We start from the raw sequence: 18,647 nt of genomic DNA, 5'->3' as shown, positions 1-18,647 counted from the left end.
AAGAACGAAATGAAAAATAAATAATAATAAATAATTATATAACTGTGTATTATTTTAGGTAACACTGTAATTTAAACGACGTTGCTGACATTCTGAGTTCCAAAAAAAAACCAATTACTTATTAGAAATTGCAAATGATGCGCATAATTCTAAAGTTGATTTTAACGTGTTTCTGAACCAGTATATTCTTATTATTTTTAACCTAAATTTATGGACTAGTGTCATTTAGAAGAACGTCATTCGTGAACAAACTTTATAACGTTTGTGAAAATATGGCGCAGTAAACCGGAGGTACACTGTAAAAACTTGTTTACATTGGTACCTCAGTCATAACTCATAACTATTTCAGCGGCCAACCAGCTAACTTTTTAAGGTGTGTTACGATTGTAGGGTCAGATTAGGTGGCCCGATATTTTAGTCCTCTGGAATAGCAACGCCTGCATGGTATCACGGATTTCATATGATAACGTGATATTGCTGACTCAAAATAGTGCTGTTCGTATATTTAGTTCATTACCATTGCGTATGTGTCATTACAATTACATAAAAAAAAATAGGAAAAAATATTTAATTGATTTCCTTATTTCGAACACTGCCTTAGTATATATATAGGTTGTATCGCCGGCTTGCTTTCAAAGGGCGATCGATAATACTGGCAATCAGTAAAAAGTTTTTTTTTTGGAATTATATAAACTAGGTGGAGGGCGTCGATATTCACAACGCAGTTTTATACTTCTCTGAATATCATCTGTTCTTCAGTAAATTAGTACACATGTTTTCTGTATTAAGTAAATAAATAAAAAAAATAAAAATAGGCCCATTTAAAATTTTATACGAATAAAAATAATTTAAAATTCGAACTGTTTCCAGAAGAACAAAGTGTTCTTTATTATTAAATATGTTATTATTTTAAATACGAAAATACTGCATTAATATAATTGTTTATTATAATTAAAAGAGTACATAGCTATTAAACTATGCTACACATCGGCCGTTCCTGAGCAAATGTTGTTACTTTGTGTTACATTGATGTACTTTGGGATATTCAGAGATGACGTTCTTCCTAGGCGTACCTAATTACTCCTTTGTTTTACATAAAATCTTTTCTTTTCTATAAAATACAGTCCGCTATAAATTGTTTTTATTTATACAGATTCGTAATCCAACAGATATCCTGATTTTTCTTTAGTAATAAGACTGAAGCAGAGATAATTCATATGGATAACAAATTGAAGATATATAATAAGATATCATATATCTATATTGTTAGCTTCAATACATAAAGAACACTCGGTTGACTAATTTTTACTGACATATCATTCATATAAAACCATAGTGAGTCACGTGATATTGGTGGCGTAATAGAGTACCAATAGTAATAGAGATAAAGAGGCCGAGAACAAGGAGGGAGCGGGCTGCTTACTCTTTGTTCGAGGCGACCGAGACGACCAGACGTGAATGTACAGCGACGCAATTTATGTGGAGTGTAATTTGAAAAAGGAATAAATTAAAAGTACTGCTGCATCGACGTATCATTTCTGAAACTTCCCAATAATATACATTTTTCTCTGATAGTGTGCTATAAAAATAATTATAAATTTAAATACAAAAAATAAGTCCAGAGGTCTTATTCCAAAACCTAAATTAAGATTGTTTTAAAGTTCACTTATTTCTATGTAGGTCCGATATGAGCATGGTTTTTTTATTATGTTCATATTTTTCTCGATATTAAATAATATCATAATTTATCGTTCTTATTCAATTCGGAAACATTCCAAGAGTAGAAATTCATATTAAAAATGAAACGAATACATATTACTTACAATTTATTTATTAACCTAACTATATACATAAATATTACTCGTCATCTTCGATGTGCACTGCCTTGCCCTTACCAGGGCGTTGTGGCTTACGGCGGGACGGCTGAGATCCTAAAGGTTTAGGTTTTACTGTGGGTGGGTTCTCCAACGCATCGAGTTCGGCATCAGTGAGTTGACCCTTGTACCAATCAGCGCTGGAAATAGACATAAAATATTATAATAATTATATGACTCTGAAGAAATTTTTTTTTTTTGTGGGTAGACATACATGCAAAAGTCATAAAATTTTTGAGCTCCTCAATTTTAATTAATAAAAAATACAATTTATCATATGAATTAAATTTTTTCTAACCTGCATTTGGTTGACTTCAGTTACTATCTTTCTAACTAACTTTTCATCACTAACTTTACAATGGACACCACAGCTGAGCAACTTTTAAAAAACATGGATGACTTATCAACCTTGTTCAACACCCGAATGGAAGAGTTTGAGAAGGGCATGCAGCAACAGGCTCCGTCTTCCTCAGGTACTACGGTGAAAGGATTATCCGCCGATTTTGCCTCATTTAAAGCGTTTGTCTGGAAGAGTTTTGGACTTATCAAGGCACAGGTGGAGATGCTTCAACAGTCTCAAGACCGTCTGGATACCCATTCCCGAAGGAAGGTCTTACTTTTTCATGGTGTGCCTGAGACTTCTGGCGAAGATACTTCTCAAGTAATCTTGGAGTTGCTCAACAACAAAATGAAATTAGACAGTAGTCCTGATGCCATCGAGTCATGTCATAGATTGGGAGCTAAAAGGGAGGCTGCTCGGCCTGTTCTTGTGCGGTTCACATCTTTACAATCCCGTTCAATGGTTTGGAACGCTAAAACTATATTAAAGGGCTCCAAAACATCCGTTTCCGAGTTCCTAACAAGATCAAGGCAGTATGTCTTTGTTGCGGCTCGTAACCATTTCGGCATGAAGAAATGTTGGTCAGCAGACGGTAATATAGTTGTTCTTCTCCCTAACAAAGAGCGTAAGAAAATAACATCTATGGGTGAGTTGAAAACACTCATCTTGCAGCACCCTAAAAACTCATAAACAGCTAGTTATGTGTTGGTGTTGTGATGCTATTTAATTCGGTCGGTTTATTGTCACTATTTAATTTTTATATTCACTCTGGTTTAGGGTATATTTATATAATTTATGAATGTCTTGATTTTTGTTAAATTACCGACTCACGTCTATTATTATATCAGTTCTTTGTAAGTACAAATTACAATTACAAATACAGTTCTGTTTGTTTTGATGAACTGTCATGTCAACTGCATATGTCAATGTCAACTGACATAATAATATCTGTACTGCGTTTTGTTAGTTCTAGTCACTACATACATTTATTTTATTTTTTATTTTTATGATGGATATAGTCACTTGGTTTTCCTACTGTAGTTTTTGTAAACAACTTTTTTTTTTTGTTTTATTTGTATACTTTTTTTTTTTTTTAAACTAATATATTGTTAGGTTAGTTTTATGTTAAGCTCTTCTAGTCAACCTAAGCAGTTAATGAGCCAGCTGTAATTGTTCTTTTTTATTACAATTTGTATTTTATTATTATTATAATTTTAATATTTATATATATTATTTGTATTTCTTGTATTCATATATATTTATGGATGTAAATGATGATTACTTTTCTTGCTCTTCTGATGATTTTGACACTGCATCGAGTTTTAATTCTTCTATGTCCGATAGTAATCACTATTTTTGCTGACCACTCCAAATACCTCTCCCTTGTGCATATTAATGCTCAGAGCTTATTAGCTCATTATTCCGATCTTCTCACATCTTTCAGCGCCGGCATAGTCGATTGTATTTTTATCTCTGAGACATGGCTTAAGCCATCTCTTCCCTCCACCTGCTGTGCTATACCGGGCTATAAACTTTTTCGTAATGACACTACCTCTGGGGGTGGCGGTGTGGGGATTTACCTTCGCAGCGATTGTTGTGCAGAAATAGTCTGTGCATCTCAACCACAAATAACCGCTTCATTGGAATATCTCTTCATCACTACAACAGTTCATCACAAAAAACTGTTACTGGGTGTTTTGTACAGTCCCAATGATAAAATAGATTATTTTAATTCATTGGAGACTGTTCTTGAAGCACTGATCCCTCGTTTTGATCACGTAATTGTTATGGGGGATCTAAATACCTGTCTCTTGAAGAATGATGTAAGAACTGGCAAGCTTATGGGTTTAACATCTGCGCTTAATCTTAATGTTTTGCCCATGGCGAAACCGACCCATTACTTTCACAACAGTAGACCTTCCCTTATTGATTTAATTATAGTTTCTCATCCCCATACTACTATCTCTCACGGACAAATGTGTTCTCCTTTTTCTCAACATGACTTAATTTATCTTTCATACAACTTGCGTCCTCCAAAAAATAGGGTAAGGTTCACTTACTTCGAGTTTTTCTGCATATGGATCTTGATCGTTTGAGAGAGGATATGAGAAGAGTGGACTGGTCTCCCTTATTACTTTCGGACGACATTGATTCAATGATAGATATATTTAACTGTGAGCTTATAAAAATCTTCGATACCTATGCTCCAGTCCGGCCAGTACGCGTTAAACATGCTCCTACTCCTGTTATCAAGAGAAATATGGCCAAGCGTGACAGAGCTAAAAGTCGGTATAAACAAGAGAGATCACAATTTAATTTTTATAAAAAGCTCTGCAACAGAATGATGTAGGGATGCTAAACGCCGATACATTCATTCAACTATACAAAACCTTAATCAGTCTCAAATTTGGAAATTTCTTCAATCACTAGGAGTGGGCAAGTTTCTTTTAAAAGTAACTATCTTTAAATAAGTATCTTAGCAATCTCACTAAAGCTAATTCTATTTCAACTCTTTCAAGTCTTGCTCCACTCGATTGCCCTTCATTTACTTTCAGTGCAATACCAGTAGATGCTGTTAAGAAAATCCTTCTATCTTTTTCCTCTAAAGCCATCGGTAGTGACAACATAAGCCTTGATATGATCCTTCCTGTGTTGGATGACATTTTGCCAGTGCTTACTCACATTATTAACTTTTCACTCAGCAACAATGTCTTTCCATCACAATGGAAAAAGGCTTATGTCATAAAACAAGTAATCCTATTTCGTCCCATTTCTATTCTTCCTTTACTCTCCAAAGCTCTTGAATCCGTTGTCCATAATCAACTTTATACATACCTCTCCACCAATAACCTGTTATGTCCTTTCCAGTCAGGCTTCCGTCCCTTCCACAGCACTACTGGGGCGCTTCTTAATATTACAGAGGATATACGGCAGGCTATGGATGACACCAAATTGACTGCCATTATTTTATTGGACTTCAGCAGTGCAATTTCGATATTCTCCTTGGTGCCCTCCGTGCCGTTAACATTTCAAATTCTGTTATAGAATGGTTCTCTTCTTTTCTTTTCGGTCGCCAGCAGTGTGTTAGAACCAGTGATGGTTCCTCAGACTGGATTTCTCTAACTGCTGGTGTACCTCAAGGCGGTGTACTCTCTCCTTTACTATTTTCAGTGTTTATTAACAATATTTCTCGAGTCATTACTTCTCCCTTCCATCTGTATGCAGATGATCTGCAGTTATACCGTCACTTCTCCTTGTCGGAAGTGACTCAAACAGTAGAAGCTTTAAACTGTGATCTCTTGAGTATTCAATCGTGGGCTAGATCTTTCGGTCTCATTATTAATCCGTCCAAATCCCAAGCCATGATTGTTGGTAGTAGCAGACTAAGGTGCAAGTTGGATTGGTCTTTGGTACCCCCAATAATATACAACAACATTGAGATAGCGTACACTGACAAGGTTAAAAATTTAGGACTTATTTTGGATTGTACTATGTCATGGATTTCCCATGTCAACGAAATTAGTAGAAGAATACACTTTTCATATCACTCTCTCAAACGTCTCCAATATTTTCTTCCCTTCAGCACCAAAATTATGCTCGCGCAATCCATTTTACTTCCCATTCTTGACTATGCCGACGTTTGCTTCTTAGATATGACTGAGGAGCTTTTAAATAAACTAGAGCGCTTACAAAATTTAGCTATAAGATTTATCTTCAGTTTACACAAATATGACCACGTTTCCGATTTCCGCGCTCGTTTAAAATGGCTCCCAATCCGTATTCGGCATAATGTGCATATCCTATCCATGCTCTATAATATTCTTAATAATCCTAATGCTCCCGCCTACCTTCGTTCCCGCTTTCAATTGTTATAAAACCACTCGAGGATCCTTAAACTTCCTAACAGTAGAACTCAGTTTATGGGTAACTCCTTTTCGTTTCGTGCTGCTCAGCTATGGAATAATCTCCCTTTGGAGATTCAAAAAAGTCCATCTAGTGGTTCTTTTAAGAAAAAGTTAAAATCATATTACCTTTCTACTGCTATGTGATTAGTGTCATCATTGTATATATATCTTTGTAGTATTTATTGTTTGATTTAGTATATATTTATGGTTATTATATATTTATTATAAATGTAATTTTATTTGTTTAGGTATTCAAGTACATATTATATATTAATATATATATTTTTTTTTTATCTTTATGTATATTGTATTAGTATCTGTATTTTGGACATTATATTTTTATGTTTAGTTTTAATTATTTTGACATTTTCATAAAAAATATAATTTGCACATTTAACCCACTCAACACTTCCTATGCCACGCTCTATTGGGTTGAAAGAGATCTCTTTTAGAGATAAGTCCTCCTTTGTTAACATTAGCTGTAATTAATTTACTTATAAATGTATTTAAGTGCAATAAAGAAATGGTATACTTTGCTAAACGATAACCAAGATTCTATATCTACATATCTGATTCTTACAACAGCCTTGGTAGTCCAGCAGTTTAGTACACCGATTTATTTCCGATGGTCGCGGGTTCGATACCCTGCACGGTACAGACATTTGTATTCATGTATATAAGGGATGGTTATCGCTTACCACAAGTTGGTTCCTCAGCTTGTTTGCCATTGGAATGACATATAAAGTATTAAAAAATCTAAGATCTTTGTCTGGTATTAATAATATAGGATGATTTAGCTTCAATACCGGACAATTAAATCCATAGTATAATTCATTTATAAACAAAGAATTTCAAGTATACCGTTAGTTAAGTTAAAACAAAACATAAGTGTGCAATGTCACTATGCTTTGTGCATATTATCAACTAAATTAACCGTTACAGTAGTAACACCTATTAAAATTCAGAACTGCCTTTGCTTGACTGACATGTTTAATCATCGCTCAAAGATTGATCAATCTATTTGTATGTAGGTTTTTCGTATGTTAAGTAGTTCTACATACTTACATATTATGTGCAAGATATAGAAAGACTAATTTTATTTTTTCTCTGAATAATGATTTAGGTGTATATGTACTACATTTATATCCATATATTTAAATCCGACTGTAAAAGAAGTAGGTTCTCAATTTAAAAATCTATCTATACAAGTTATTATCTTTAGGCCTTTACCACGAAAATAATATCTAAATAATATTCAATGATATAAGAAAGAACGTTATGTAAGAGAAGCAATGGCAGACAAACCTCAATGCTTTGTCAATCAAATGCACTTTGTTTTTTATATTATTTAATCATTGCATTCATTTAGTCGCCCTAGTTGTTGTATTAATAAGTAATAATAAACATAAAGTATATGGAGATAAAAACCTATGCAAATATATCGACACTCATCATTTAAGCAATTAAAAATATTAGTGTGGTATAACATCATGTTTAATTTCTTACCATTCTGGAACTTTCCGAGCCCATTCGCATCTTTTGTGGACGTCGTCGAAGGCCTGTCCCAGCTTGCAGCCGGAGCGTCGGGGAGTGTTACCATTGATACACACGTAGAAGAATTGGCAGTCTTCTGGGTCTGCGTAACGAGGGTGCGTCAGCCCGAAGGTCTCATTCACGGCGGGACAGTCGAATTGGAATACCTCTGTAATACATAAATATTACATTAGCTCTAGATGCTAGACTGCTCATAAAAGAGCTTTTAGCCTACTCTAACTGTTAACCATATAGTTGAGCATTAGGCTTTTTCGAGCTATTTAGATTAATCGGCTCATACTATGTGGATGGAATGCAAAGAATGTGACATGTTATATTTTTACACTGTCACCATATATAAATACAGATATTTGACCGAGGTATATGTTCGCGCCTAGAAATTATCCTCCAGCAATACTTTACATTTTTAAGTGTTGATTATTCACTTTATACAAAGGCAATAAATGAGGGGCAATAAGTGAAGTACAAAGTATTTCTTTAGAATCGAAGAGCAACGTCTATTACTTTAAAATATAGCGATTACCATACATTTGCACACATTTTTCTACATCAAGTTCTGTTGATGTATGGGGACAATTGCCGCTAACCATGAAGTAGGCATTTGCTCATTCCATTCACATAAAATATATTACACCTTGTGATACTATGGAAGTCACAGCCCATTTTGTGACAGCTGTGGTGTGTTTATAAGCAACTGTTATTATTACTTCGCATAAAGTGGATCATTTACTTCCTCGCTATTCCATCACATAAAAAAGTCCTAAATATTTTTTAGTAATGAGAACAATTAGAGAATTAACCTAAACACTTAATTTTCTTATAGTTAGGGGATCAAATTTGAAACCAAAGTGGTAAGTCCTAAGAACTAGTCTACAATATGTTACACACCAGCAGCTCCACATCCCTTCTTTTTAGCTTCATCAGGCCAAGTGCAGATGCCAGTCTTGTCATTGTACACCAGTCCATCCGGGCAGGTGATCATATTGAACTTGCCGTCCACACAATAATAGAACTTGCCACACTCCTTTGGATCCTCATGTGAGAAATATCCGTTTTGACGTGGGCAATGAAGCGCCGGAATAGGTGTCTCTGCAAAAGAATTTGTATTAAGTAAATAGAAGAAAGAAAAACCTAAAATATATAATCATATTCTAATTTGTAGCATATAAAAATCTTCATCTTCATTATCAAACTCCTCCAAAACGACACAAATTTTTGACAAAAACCTCTAGGTGATAAGGGTAGCCCAATCCAGAAATTTTCTTAACTAGAAATAATTTATACGGGACAACAACGTTCAGTCAAAGGGTCAGTTTGCAGGTATTTAATAATCTCAGGATATATCTATCAATAGCTAGATTTAAGTCTCTCTTTAATAGCTTCTTGCACGTGGAGGCTCTATTATCAAAGTCAAGTCGATTTGATTGATTACTGTTAGGTAGTTTTGATCGAAATTTGATAAATTAATTAGTAATTGTAGTATTGGGTATAAAGGAAAAAATATGTTCTACTTATTGCTAATAAACGAGCCAACAGAAATTAACTTGCTTTAATTTATATAATTTTTTACGACAGTATTCTATGCAATTTCATATTATCACAGAGAAACGGAGCATCGATATATCGATCTATCAATATATTAAAAGGTCATTCATTGCTTTCTCTATTTATTTACTCAACAACTGTAAAGAGAATTTGTATGATTACTATCGAACAGTGCAATAATTTGGAGCACGTAAAAATTGTAAACAAAATATCAGATCGAGTTCAAATAAATATATTCATTACATTTAAATGACAAATACCTACAATTTCTCGTTCACAACACCTATACACAATAAGTCGCTCTCGGGCAACTCAAGGCCGCGCTTCCCTTGAGATTGGAAAGTTGTTTCGATTGATGCTGTGGTATACAATTTGTGGCGATGGGGCGCTATACTTCACAATGACACGTATCTTGTTCCGGTTATTGTACGTATAGTATGCATGACCTTTAATAAGATTTACTGCTATTGGTGTTCCCTTAGTTGTATAATAGTGTATTGTATATGCTTAAATTACAGGAACATGATAGGAAATAGTAATTTCAATTATAATTATCCTAAGAACATTCATAATAAATAATTTACTTAATTACGTTACGTTTGACAGCTATTACATATAAAATACCTGATGATATTGTCTTTTAAAAGTTTAAAAATAATATTTTACTATGTGACTGAAGCATTCGAAGGTTTTGGACGACGAAAAATCATAAATATTTTAAAATTACGAAGAAGCTTATACCTACTCTTGTTAAATTCTTTTCAAGTTACGTGAATATTGTAAATTAACTGAATAGTACCTACACTATCTATCATTAGGTACGTGAATTAAAAAAATAACTAAATAATAAATACTACTAATATAATAAATACTAAATATTAAAAGATATATAGATATATATATAATTAAAAGATAAAGCCTTCTATAATTTTACATGTTTCTAATCTATCTATATCTAATTTGTATAGAACGGTTGTTAAGAAGCGAAGAATATTACTCATGTACACAGTTTTTCTCATTGAACTATATTGATAAAATATAATCCTTTTTACTATTAAATAAAAAGAAAAACATAATGAATAAGTATAAGTAGATTTTTTCTAAATGACACAGACGGAGTGGTTCGCTTAGTATTATACGCGCATAACTTGTAAAGTTCACATTTTCAAAGAGCAACTTTGCCTATCTTTTAGAAATAATTTAAAGAGATTCACTTAAAGGTGACACAGTAAGTAATATAATGAAAATAAAAGTAGAATCTGACAAACGTAGATAAAGAATTTAAATGCATTTAAAATACGATAAAGCAGTGATGAGACCACATATGGACCGGTTTGAATATCTATAAATAATAATCTCGTATTTGTGATAAAACTAACAATTTTATATGTCTGATATCATTTAATGAAATAATAACTAAACAAGCAATCAGTTTTTAATGTATAGGTCTTTAATAAGAATTAATGTAATAATTTGCTGTGGGAATATTGCTATGTTTATACAATATTATAATAAATAGTTAGAATTGATTGTACACTAATTTAATTGTGATGCGGAATGTTGGGGAAGAGGTAAAAATATGTATAAAAAGTAAAACAAAACAATATCAATGTTCCATTCGTAACGTTCCATATTAAAATTTTATTTTTATATGCATCATTTGGCTATTTGTGATTATTACCAATTTATTATATATTATACATCATCATCATCTGCTTCTTCCTTATCCCATTTATTTAGGGTCGGCGTAATATGTTTTTCGTTTCCATTCATTATTATATATTATACATAAACTATATATATATATATATCATAGCTGTCCCGGCAAACGTTGTTTTGCCTTATAAAATAATAACGCTAAAAAAAAATTGGGGTTGGTGATAGAAAATTGAAAATTTAGGCTTGTATGTATTTTTTAATGACACATAATAAAAAAATATAAATAAAATATTTTGCCCAAAAAATTAAAGAAATATGTCAGGGGTGGACAACCCTTATCTTACTTACTTAGAGGTATGAAAAATAGATAGTAACCCATTTTCAGATCTATTGAGATATAAAATTTCATTAATATCGGCCATTTCATCCTCTGAATGGTATGGTAACTAACATTGTGACACGAGAATTTTATGTAAGATTGTTGCTGATATTTTCAATCAACAGAAATGGCCGCTCCTTTTATTGTTATCAATTAGAGTATATTCATTTATAGAGATTTTCGTGAATAAGTATTTACTTGTGTATTGAAATACAAGTTTCATGAATTTTTGGAACTGAACGGTGTATCCCCACTACCCCCCTAGGTAGTGGGGGGAGTGCATTACATATGTATTGTATATGTATTTTATATATACAAAAGACCTTAAAAATAAAGCAAATACCTATCATTACATAATATGTACAGTGTATAATGTTTACAGTTGTTCCAGTACTAACCCTCTGTAAATAATGTATTAACGTACGCAATGCACTCATTATTTTAATTATATAGATGTAATACATACAAACATATTTTTAATTTATTTATTTTAAGAAAGATTAATAATTACTATTTTTATATTAAAAAAATTATAATCTAAGAAAAAAATAAATTAGGCAATCAATTTTAACCGTAATTTCAGCTATAATTATAGGTATTTAATATGCGCAGGCGCAGCGTTGTCGAGATTTATTTATGCAGTGAAACAACGATACTGCATCAAGGTAAACGGTCCAGTTATATACTAAGGATATTATATACTTACGTAGCTTGGGTCGTTGCGAACAGTCAAGGTTGAAAGGCAAATCACATTTCTCTTCATCAGCGCTGTAATCGTTGAACACCATGCCGTCAGGGCAGAGTTTCTCAGTTATTTCGCCGTCTCTGGAATAATCATTTTATGTAATCAACATTTTTTTAAAGAAAAACACTATAGCGCTATCTAAACTCTGAACTTTTAGTTTCTGTTCCGGATAGTTTCTCCGGTCAGTTAGTTCTCCGGTTCTCAACGTCTCCGGTTAAGTTCACAATCAGTAGATTATGAACCCTGTTTTGCAGAACAAGCATAAAAGAAGAGAGCTTCCTCTCTTTCTTTGGTATACGAGTTCGTATTATTATAATTATAAAATTGTATAAAAAAATATTGAAACATGTATTTTTTTGTTGTCTAAATTTATTATTACAGCATAAAAATCTTGGTTTCCAGAATGGAAGCATATAAGATGATGTAAAGTCCGTCGTGTTATTTACTGAAACAATTAGATACCATTTCCATTAGGTGGGCCATCAACTTATTTGTCATTCTAGTTACATAAAAAGATTTACTTGCTTTAGATTTCCCTTGTAGATTAATACGAAAGGGATCAGTTATGTAATTTTTATTTTAGTTTATGTTTTTAATAAACTCGAAAACGAAGAATAAAGTTCACAAACGACTATTCCTACATTACAAATAGCTTACACAACCTTTTCACATTTGTTGAAAATAAAAGATTACAGTAAAAAATCGAATCCATATTTTGTACTCTGTAAAATTATTTATATATATAAGTTATCTCATACCACAAGGCGAAGAAGATGTATCACCCGAATGGAATTTAAAAATAAATACGTTCTACAAAATTCATATCTGCAATCTGTAATATCAAAAAGCAAAGGACATTAAACCAAAGAGGAAAAATGATAATTGAATCTCAACGCAACTCAAACACGTTTTCTTTATGTTGTATAAAAAAAACGTGTTTGAGTGTAAGTTCACATATCTATACCTAACCTTTATATTTAGGTATATTCAGGGATAGTATTGTTTTACTAATTTGTTTTTACCTAAATTTAACTAGCAGCTTGGCCAGCTTGTTTCGTTGTGTATATTTTAATACTATACCTTTCTTTACATAATTCTGGTTTTAATCACCTTCACCTTTAGGAAGTAGTATGACATATATTTTTTAATCAATATTTAAATTTGTGTCCAAAAAAGAACTATCTACATAAATAATTCATGTCGAACTTCAAAACCAAAAACATCATTATATATTTTAATAACACATACATTTACATTGACGACCTCGGTGGTCTAGCGGTCTAGCACACCGCTTTACGTCCGATGGTCGCGGGTTCGATTCCTCGATAACTTGGGTCTAGATGGCGCTGTGTGAATTGTCCTGGCATTATTATTATATTTATTACTATTAATCAATCAAGTACTTTCAGTGTGGTCACAATTTATATAAATTTTATCAAGATCATACTTGTTGTTTTGAGTTAACTTGAATAATGAGGGCGTCAATTGAAGGCGGTAATTTCGTGGCCTGTACACGAATACCTAATTATATTAAAATGCAGTTTGTATATGACTATACTGTTGAAGATACCAATTTATTCTTGATGGGAATTATTATAGGGTATATAATATTAATAAAAAAAAAATGCGAAAAATCCGTCGCAATAGTAGATCCAAATTTACAACATCTCATAAAGCTAACAATGCTCACCTGCACTGGTAATACTTGTCACACTGTTCAGCATCAGCGAAGAACCCGTCATCAGGACAGGAGTTTGTGATTTCAGCGTCACGTTCGGCATCGGCTGCAGCGCGAGCGGGCGGGTTGGCCGGCTTTTTTCTCGCATTCTTTGGTACCGCTGATGATGCTAATACTGAAAACAAATGTATACAACAATTTAATCATTTATTTATTTAATGTATTGCCGTAATAATCATAATATAAGTCTAGTTCGAACACGAAACACTGTGTTTTAGGCAAACTACTGTGTTCCATAGGTTCTGGTTATTTTATGTAAATGATATGACAAACAAACTATCTCTTCATCTGATGGTAAGCAGAAACCATCACCAATATACAGGAACTGCACCACGGATATCAAGTGACGCCAGTGAATGCTCATACATCATCGTCCCGTGAACTGTAAAGGGCAGCTGCGGCCAACAACATTAGAGTAGTCCGAAAAAAAATCATCTCATACATTGTTATTTCGGTGGACGAAGATGTTATGCCTCTATATTCTGTAATTTCACTGCCTTATCTCAGCTATTCAATTGAAACTTTTATTACTTACTACTGTAGCTATAGCTTAAAGTCATGTTTAACATGCTGTTGCTACAGCATTTTATAATCAGCATAATAATAATATGAATAGTACAATTTAAATCGCATCAATATTAACTTATAAATATTTTTTTAAAGGTCATATAAGGTCATATATACGCGCCCTTTTTTAACCACTGGTAAAAAATATTATAAAAAGATAAATTAAATCTCTCGTCTCTTGATGGCCGGTATTTTTTAGCTTATATTAAATCTTATGACCTTAGTAATTTTATTCATTAAATTACGTTATGTAATTATTGACCGTAAATAGTTGTTGTAGGTCACATGTTCCTTTATTATAATATAGTAAAATATAAACTTGCTAGCATTGAGCTAGACTGCGAACTCCCTGGTGTAAGTTAAAGTTAATCTGACCCACGTTTTATAGCCTCTTATTTAATATATATATTTGTATATATATTACTTTATATAAATACTTATAAATTAATAATAATTCATTTGTAAATGGTAAATAATTGAACGAGTTCCTAAAATGACAACACCTAATTATTATTACATAGACTATGTTACATTAAAATTGAATTATAATTCTTATATTTTTATTACATTTGCTATTTATTACAGCTACGTAACTACTACTTAAAGTTACTTCAATATTTTTGCAAAATGACGCTGGCTGGTTAGAAATATTCTGTTGACATATTTGACCAAACAATATTTATTGGTTATTTAAATTTCGAACATTGGTTACAGGGTAATGTCCGCACAACGGTTCTGAACGTCAATAAATTTTACGTGCTTCTTTTGTTGATATTATAATGCTGTTAAATAAATACTGAGTACAGTTTCGCAGGTATCGTTTATTTTATTACACAACTGCTTTGCAAATCTTCAATTGTAGCCCATTAATTTTACATCGGCATAAGTTGGACTAATAGGTATAATTGCTCAAAATACTTCTGAATATCCTGATTTATGATTATATAATTATAAGCATCAATTAAAATTCTCAATGGCATTAACAGCAGCAGTAATATTTTGTCCATAAGTGATCCATTACAAAGGTTAAAATACCACATAGTCCTTTTGAGATACTTTATACTATATATTGCTAGATTGAAATATGTCATTATAATAATTATAAATGACATGAATGACATTATTTTATAATATTAATGATCTCAGATCAATTATCATAAACAGATTGGAAATCCCAATAAACGTTTATGATGACTGGGATATCAATATATTAGTAATATACAACAAAATAATTTAAAATACGTAAATACCTAATTTTCTTATATGTCTCTCTCTGTTAATGGATATGTGTAATGAGGAGATTAGTCTACTCATCATGATGAGGTCGAAGGTATTAAGTGCTAAGTGCGTGTATTTATTTATCTGATTACACTACTTAATATTACAGTTATTACATTTATACTATAGGTAACATTTCATTTGCAAATATCCACCGTACAAAAGGGGTGTAGCAACAACTTGCGCTGGTTTCTCTATGTTACATAACCATATTTGCTGTCGGAACGCTTGAGTTTTAATAAGTTAATTTTAAGCAAAACCATTTATCGATCTATCTCAAATCTAGACTGATGAATGAAATGCAATTATAATATGAAATTGTATTCTATTACATATATTACGCAAATTACGCAATTAGATTTATTACTTTCAAATGAAATTCACACAGCATTAGGCTACTATATATATTTTTTATAAATTTTAAATAATCATAACTCCACTTCACCTATAAAATATATTCGCAGTTCCTACCTCCACTAAGTAACCCAGCATGATAATAAGATAAGACTAATAACTATTTATATTTTTGCTTATAAAAGTTTTTTTTATAGGTACAAAATATAGTATGATACAATAAAGCTATTAAAGTGTTACGTGTACTTAATATATAATATTTTTTTTATTACCGACTAAACTGACCTTTCTAATTTAAAATTCTTTTATGTTTTGTTTTACCTTGATAATTACACAATCTCCGTTCTTGTATTTGTTCAATAAAATAGTATTGATTATTTGGGAAAGGGATAATGGGTATGGTGTAACTATTAGAGTCTAATAGAATATTGTAGGAAGGTAGGGCTTGTTAAGACTGGGGACTAGTATCCCCATTAAAAGTAATGTAAGTATATGTTTCGTTGTTAAGTATATGTTATTGGACATTGAGCAAACTGGCCCGACTTCAACCTCACCTCATTGTCCTCCACTGATGTCTGCACTGTTGATTTTGAATTCACCCGATTAAAAATAGTACGTAGTAGCAATAGTACGTAAAAAATAGTACCTACTTAGTTTTTTAGTTTCTATATTATATTGCCATTATATATTCACATCACACGGCGTACCGTTTGCCTCAATTCTGCCACAAATTTTGTCTGCTTTCTCCAGGATTCTTCGTATGTAGATACTCTCATTTCTTAATAAGGTTTGATACGTTATATATTGGTGATATTTTGATAATAAGTACTATAATATATTATATACCACATTTAGTGATTTATGTATGTCTTTAATATATATATTATATATTTCTCTTTTGTATTCCTTTTTGTATACATAGTGAGTAAGAATAGGATTCCCAGTTACCACTTCTTCTAAATGTCTAGGATAACTGTCTGTATTTAGTTCTTCTATCCGTTTATTTATCGATGCACGAGTAGTAAAATTAGGAATAAAATACTATTTCATAGTGGTTTCATTAGTCAAGTAAAACTATTTATGATACTTATAATATCAAGAATTGATGCATAACAAATATACTATTCATTTAGTCTTTACTTGCAAAACAAATTACATCAACGAATACCTAATTACTTAGGAATTTACTTGTATACAAAAAACATCGTAGCCACTTGCTCTACAGTTGCATTACCAAAACTATCTAATTGGCACTTAGCATGTTATAAATATACAATTAGCAGCTCGCTAATTCCTCGAAGAAGTTTGTGTAAATTATGTACGAAATTGTGTCAACAAACTAATTTTTATACTATTAAATTAAGCAATAGTATGCATTATGTTTACATAAATTATGTATTATGAAGTGTTATCTGTAATGAAATGTGTTCACGCTATTGTGTATTCCTATATCTATATAATCTGGCAAAATTTTCGAAATAGATATCCTACGTTGACTTTTATTATATTAATTCAAAACTTAATTATATAGAGATAATATTTTGTAACATTATAATTTATTGATATTAAAATCATTAAGAATAGTAGTAGCTATTGCGTAGTATTAAGTAGTATATAAAAGCTTTTGGAATGACATATTTGTAAACGTAAATAATGAATATATAGATAAACGTGCGTTATTTTCTTAATTAATTATTTTAAATATTTTTATGTTACTGAAACTTTTGAAGTATTTTATTATACTTGTATAAATTTATGATCAAATATCCACAGAAAGCCATAAAATCTCCATTAAGAAAAGGACACTGTTATTAAAATACAAAAAAGGTCAACTCACCTACTAAACATAGAAGAACGACTCCTACGCACCGAAACGCCATCTTGTGTTGTGTGAAAACACTACTTATCAGTCACTTAACTTAAATGTCACTACTATGTGACTTTTCTAACTTATTTTAGGCTTGAATGACGCCCGCACCGCACTCAATGGCGCACTGACTTTAACACTTTTTGTCATCCACTCTTAGCTGCTCAGCGGCTCAGAGAAAGGTTACAGTATATCAGCATCTCATTCGCACCTACCTTATGTTGTATACAACTGCACTCTTCATTCATGAGCTAAAACATATGATATACTTCGAATCCTGTTATTGTTTTACGTGCGCAGCAAGAATATTAGCTTCTGGAACTAGAACTTGATTTGATTAATATAATAATTACTTGGGGATTTAAATTTAATTTATTAAATAAATTAGTTTATAATTCTTGACAAGTTTTAAACTTACCTATGCTGCAAAATTACTTGGAAGTTACTTAAATATGTTAATGTGTAATAATGAAATCTTTATTGCTTAACAATGGAGTCAAGTTAGTAGATTAACATTTTCAATTACCACATTTTAATTTGATTACCAATTTTAAAGTTATTGAACAGGCTATATTGGTGTTGATTCATAAACTTTATGTATTTATATTTTGTATGTACCTATTATATTACATAGAAACAAATTACGCCGGGCCCAAATGATAAATAGATATATCTTTAACTATATTTTAAAAAGATATAAAAATATAATAAATAGTACCTAATATCGATGTAATTTTAAAAATGTATTCTTAGTAAATATGTACATCACTATCAATAAATAAATATTTTATTTTTATATTGAAAAAAGTTGATTATCAAGCACAGAATTAAACTAAAAACAT

The 18,647-nt window shown here is 31.5% G+C and overlaps 1 protein-coding gene across 1 annotated transcript; it reads right to left on the bottom strand.

Moving 5' to 3' along the window:
• Window positions 1-1,824: 1,824 nt before the first annotated feature.
• LOC131848347 (protein obstructor-E-like) lies at window positions 1,825-17,946 on the bottom strand. Its single transcript, XM_059198164.1, has 6 exons — window positions 17,776-17,946; window positions 13,692-13,854; window positions 11,963-12,081; window positions 8,562-8,762; window positions 7,626-7,821; window positions 1,825-2,014 (listed from the first exon to the last, which is right to left on the bottom strand). Exons 1-6 carry the CDS (start codon window positions 17,816-17,818, stop codon window positions 1,858-1,860), a joined length of 879 nt encoding a protein of 292 aa, XP_059054147.1. The 5' UTR covers window positions 17,819-17,946; the 3' UTR covers window positions 1,825-1,857.
• Between the last annotated feature and the right edge of the window lie 701 nt (window positions 17,947-18,647).

Source organism: Achroia grisella, unplaced genomic scaffold (assembly GCF_030625045.1).
Source record: "Achroia grisella isolate CSIRO2021 unplaced genomic scaffold, CSIRO_AGI_Agris_v1 utg551, whole genome shotgun sequence".
Lineage (NCBI taxonomy): Eukaryota > Metazoa > Arthropoda > Insecta > Lepidoptera > Pyralidae > Achroia > Achroia grisella.
Note: the sequence above shows the minus strand (reverse complement) of the source record. Positions and strands in the feature narration are given on the sequence as shown.

Excerpts from the sequence above, each read along its gene's own strand:
- LOC131848347 (XM_059198164.1), bottom strand. The coding sequence starts at position 17,818 with ATGGCGTTTCGGTGCGTAGGAGTCGTTCTTCTATGTTTAGTAG. Across the intron at positions 12,082-13,691 it reads GACAAGTATTACCAGTGCAG|AGACGGCGAAATAACTGAGA; the intron begins GTGAGCATTGTT and ends TGATTATTCCAG. Across the intron at positions 8,763-11,962 it reads TTCGCAACGACCCAAGCTAC|AGACACCTATTCCGGCGCTT; the intron begins GTAAGTATATAA and ends ATTCTTTTGCAG.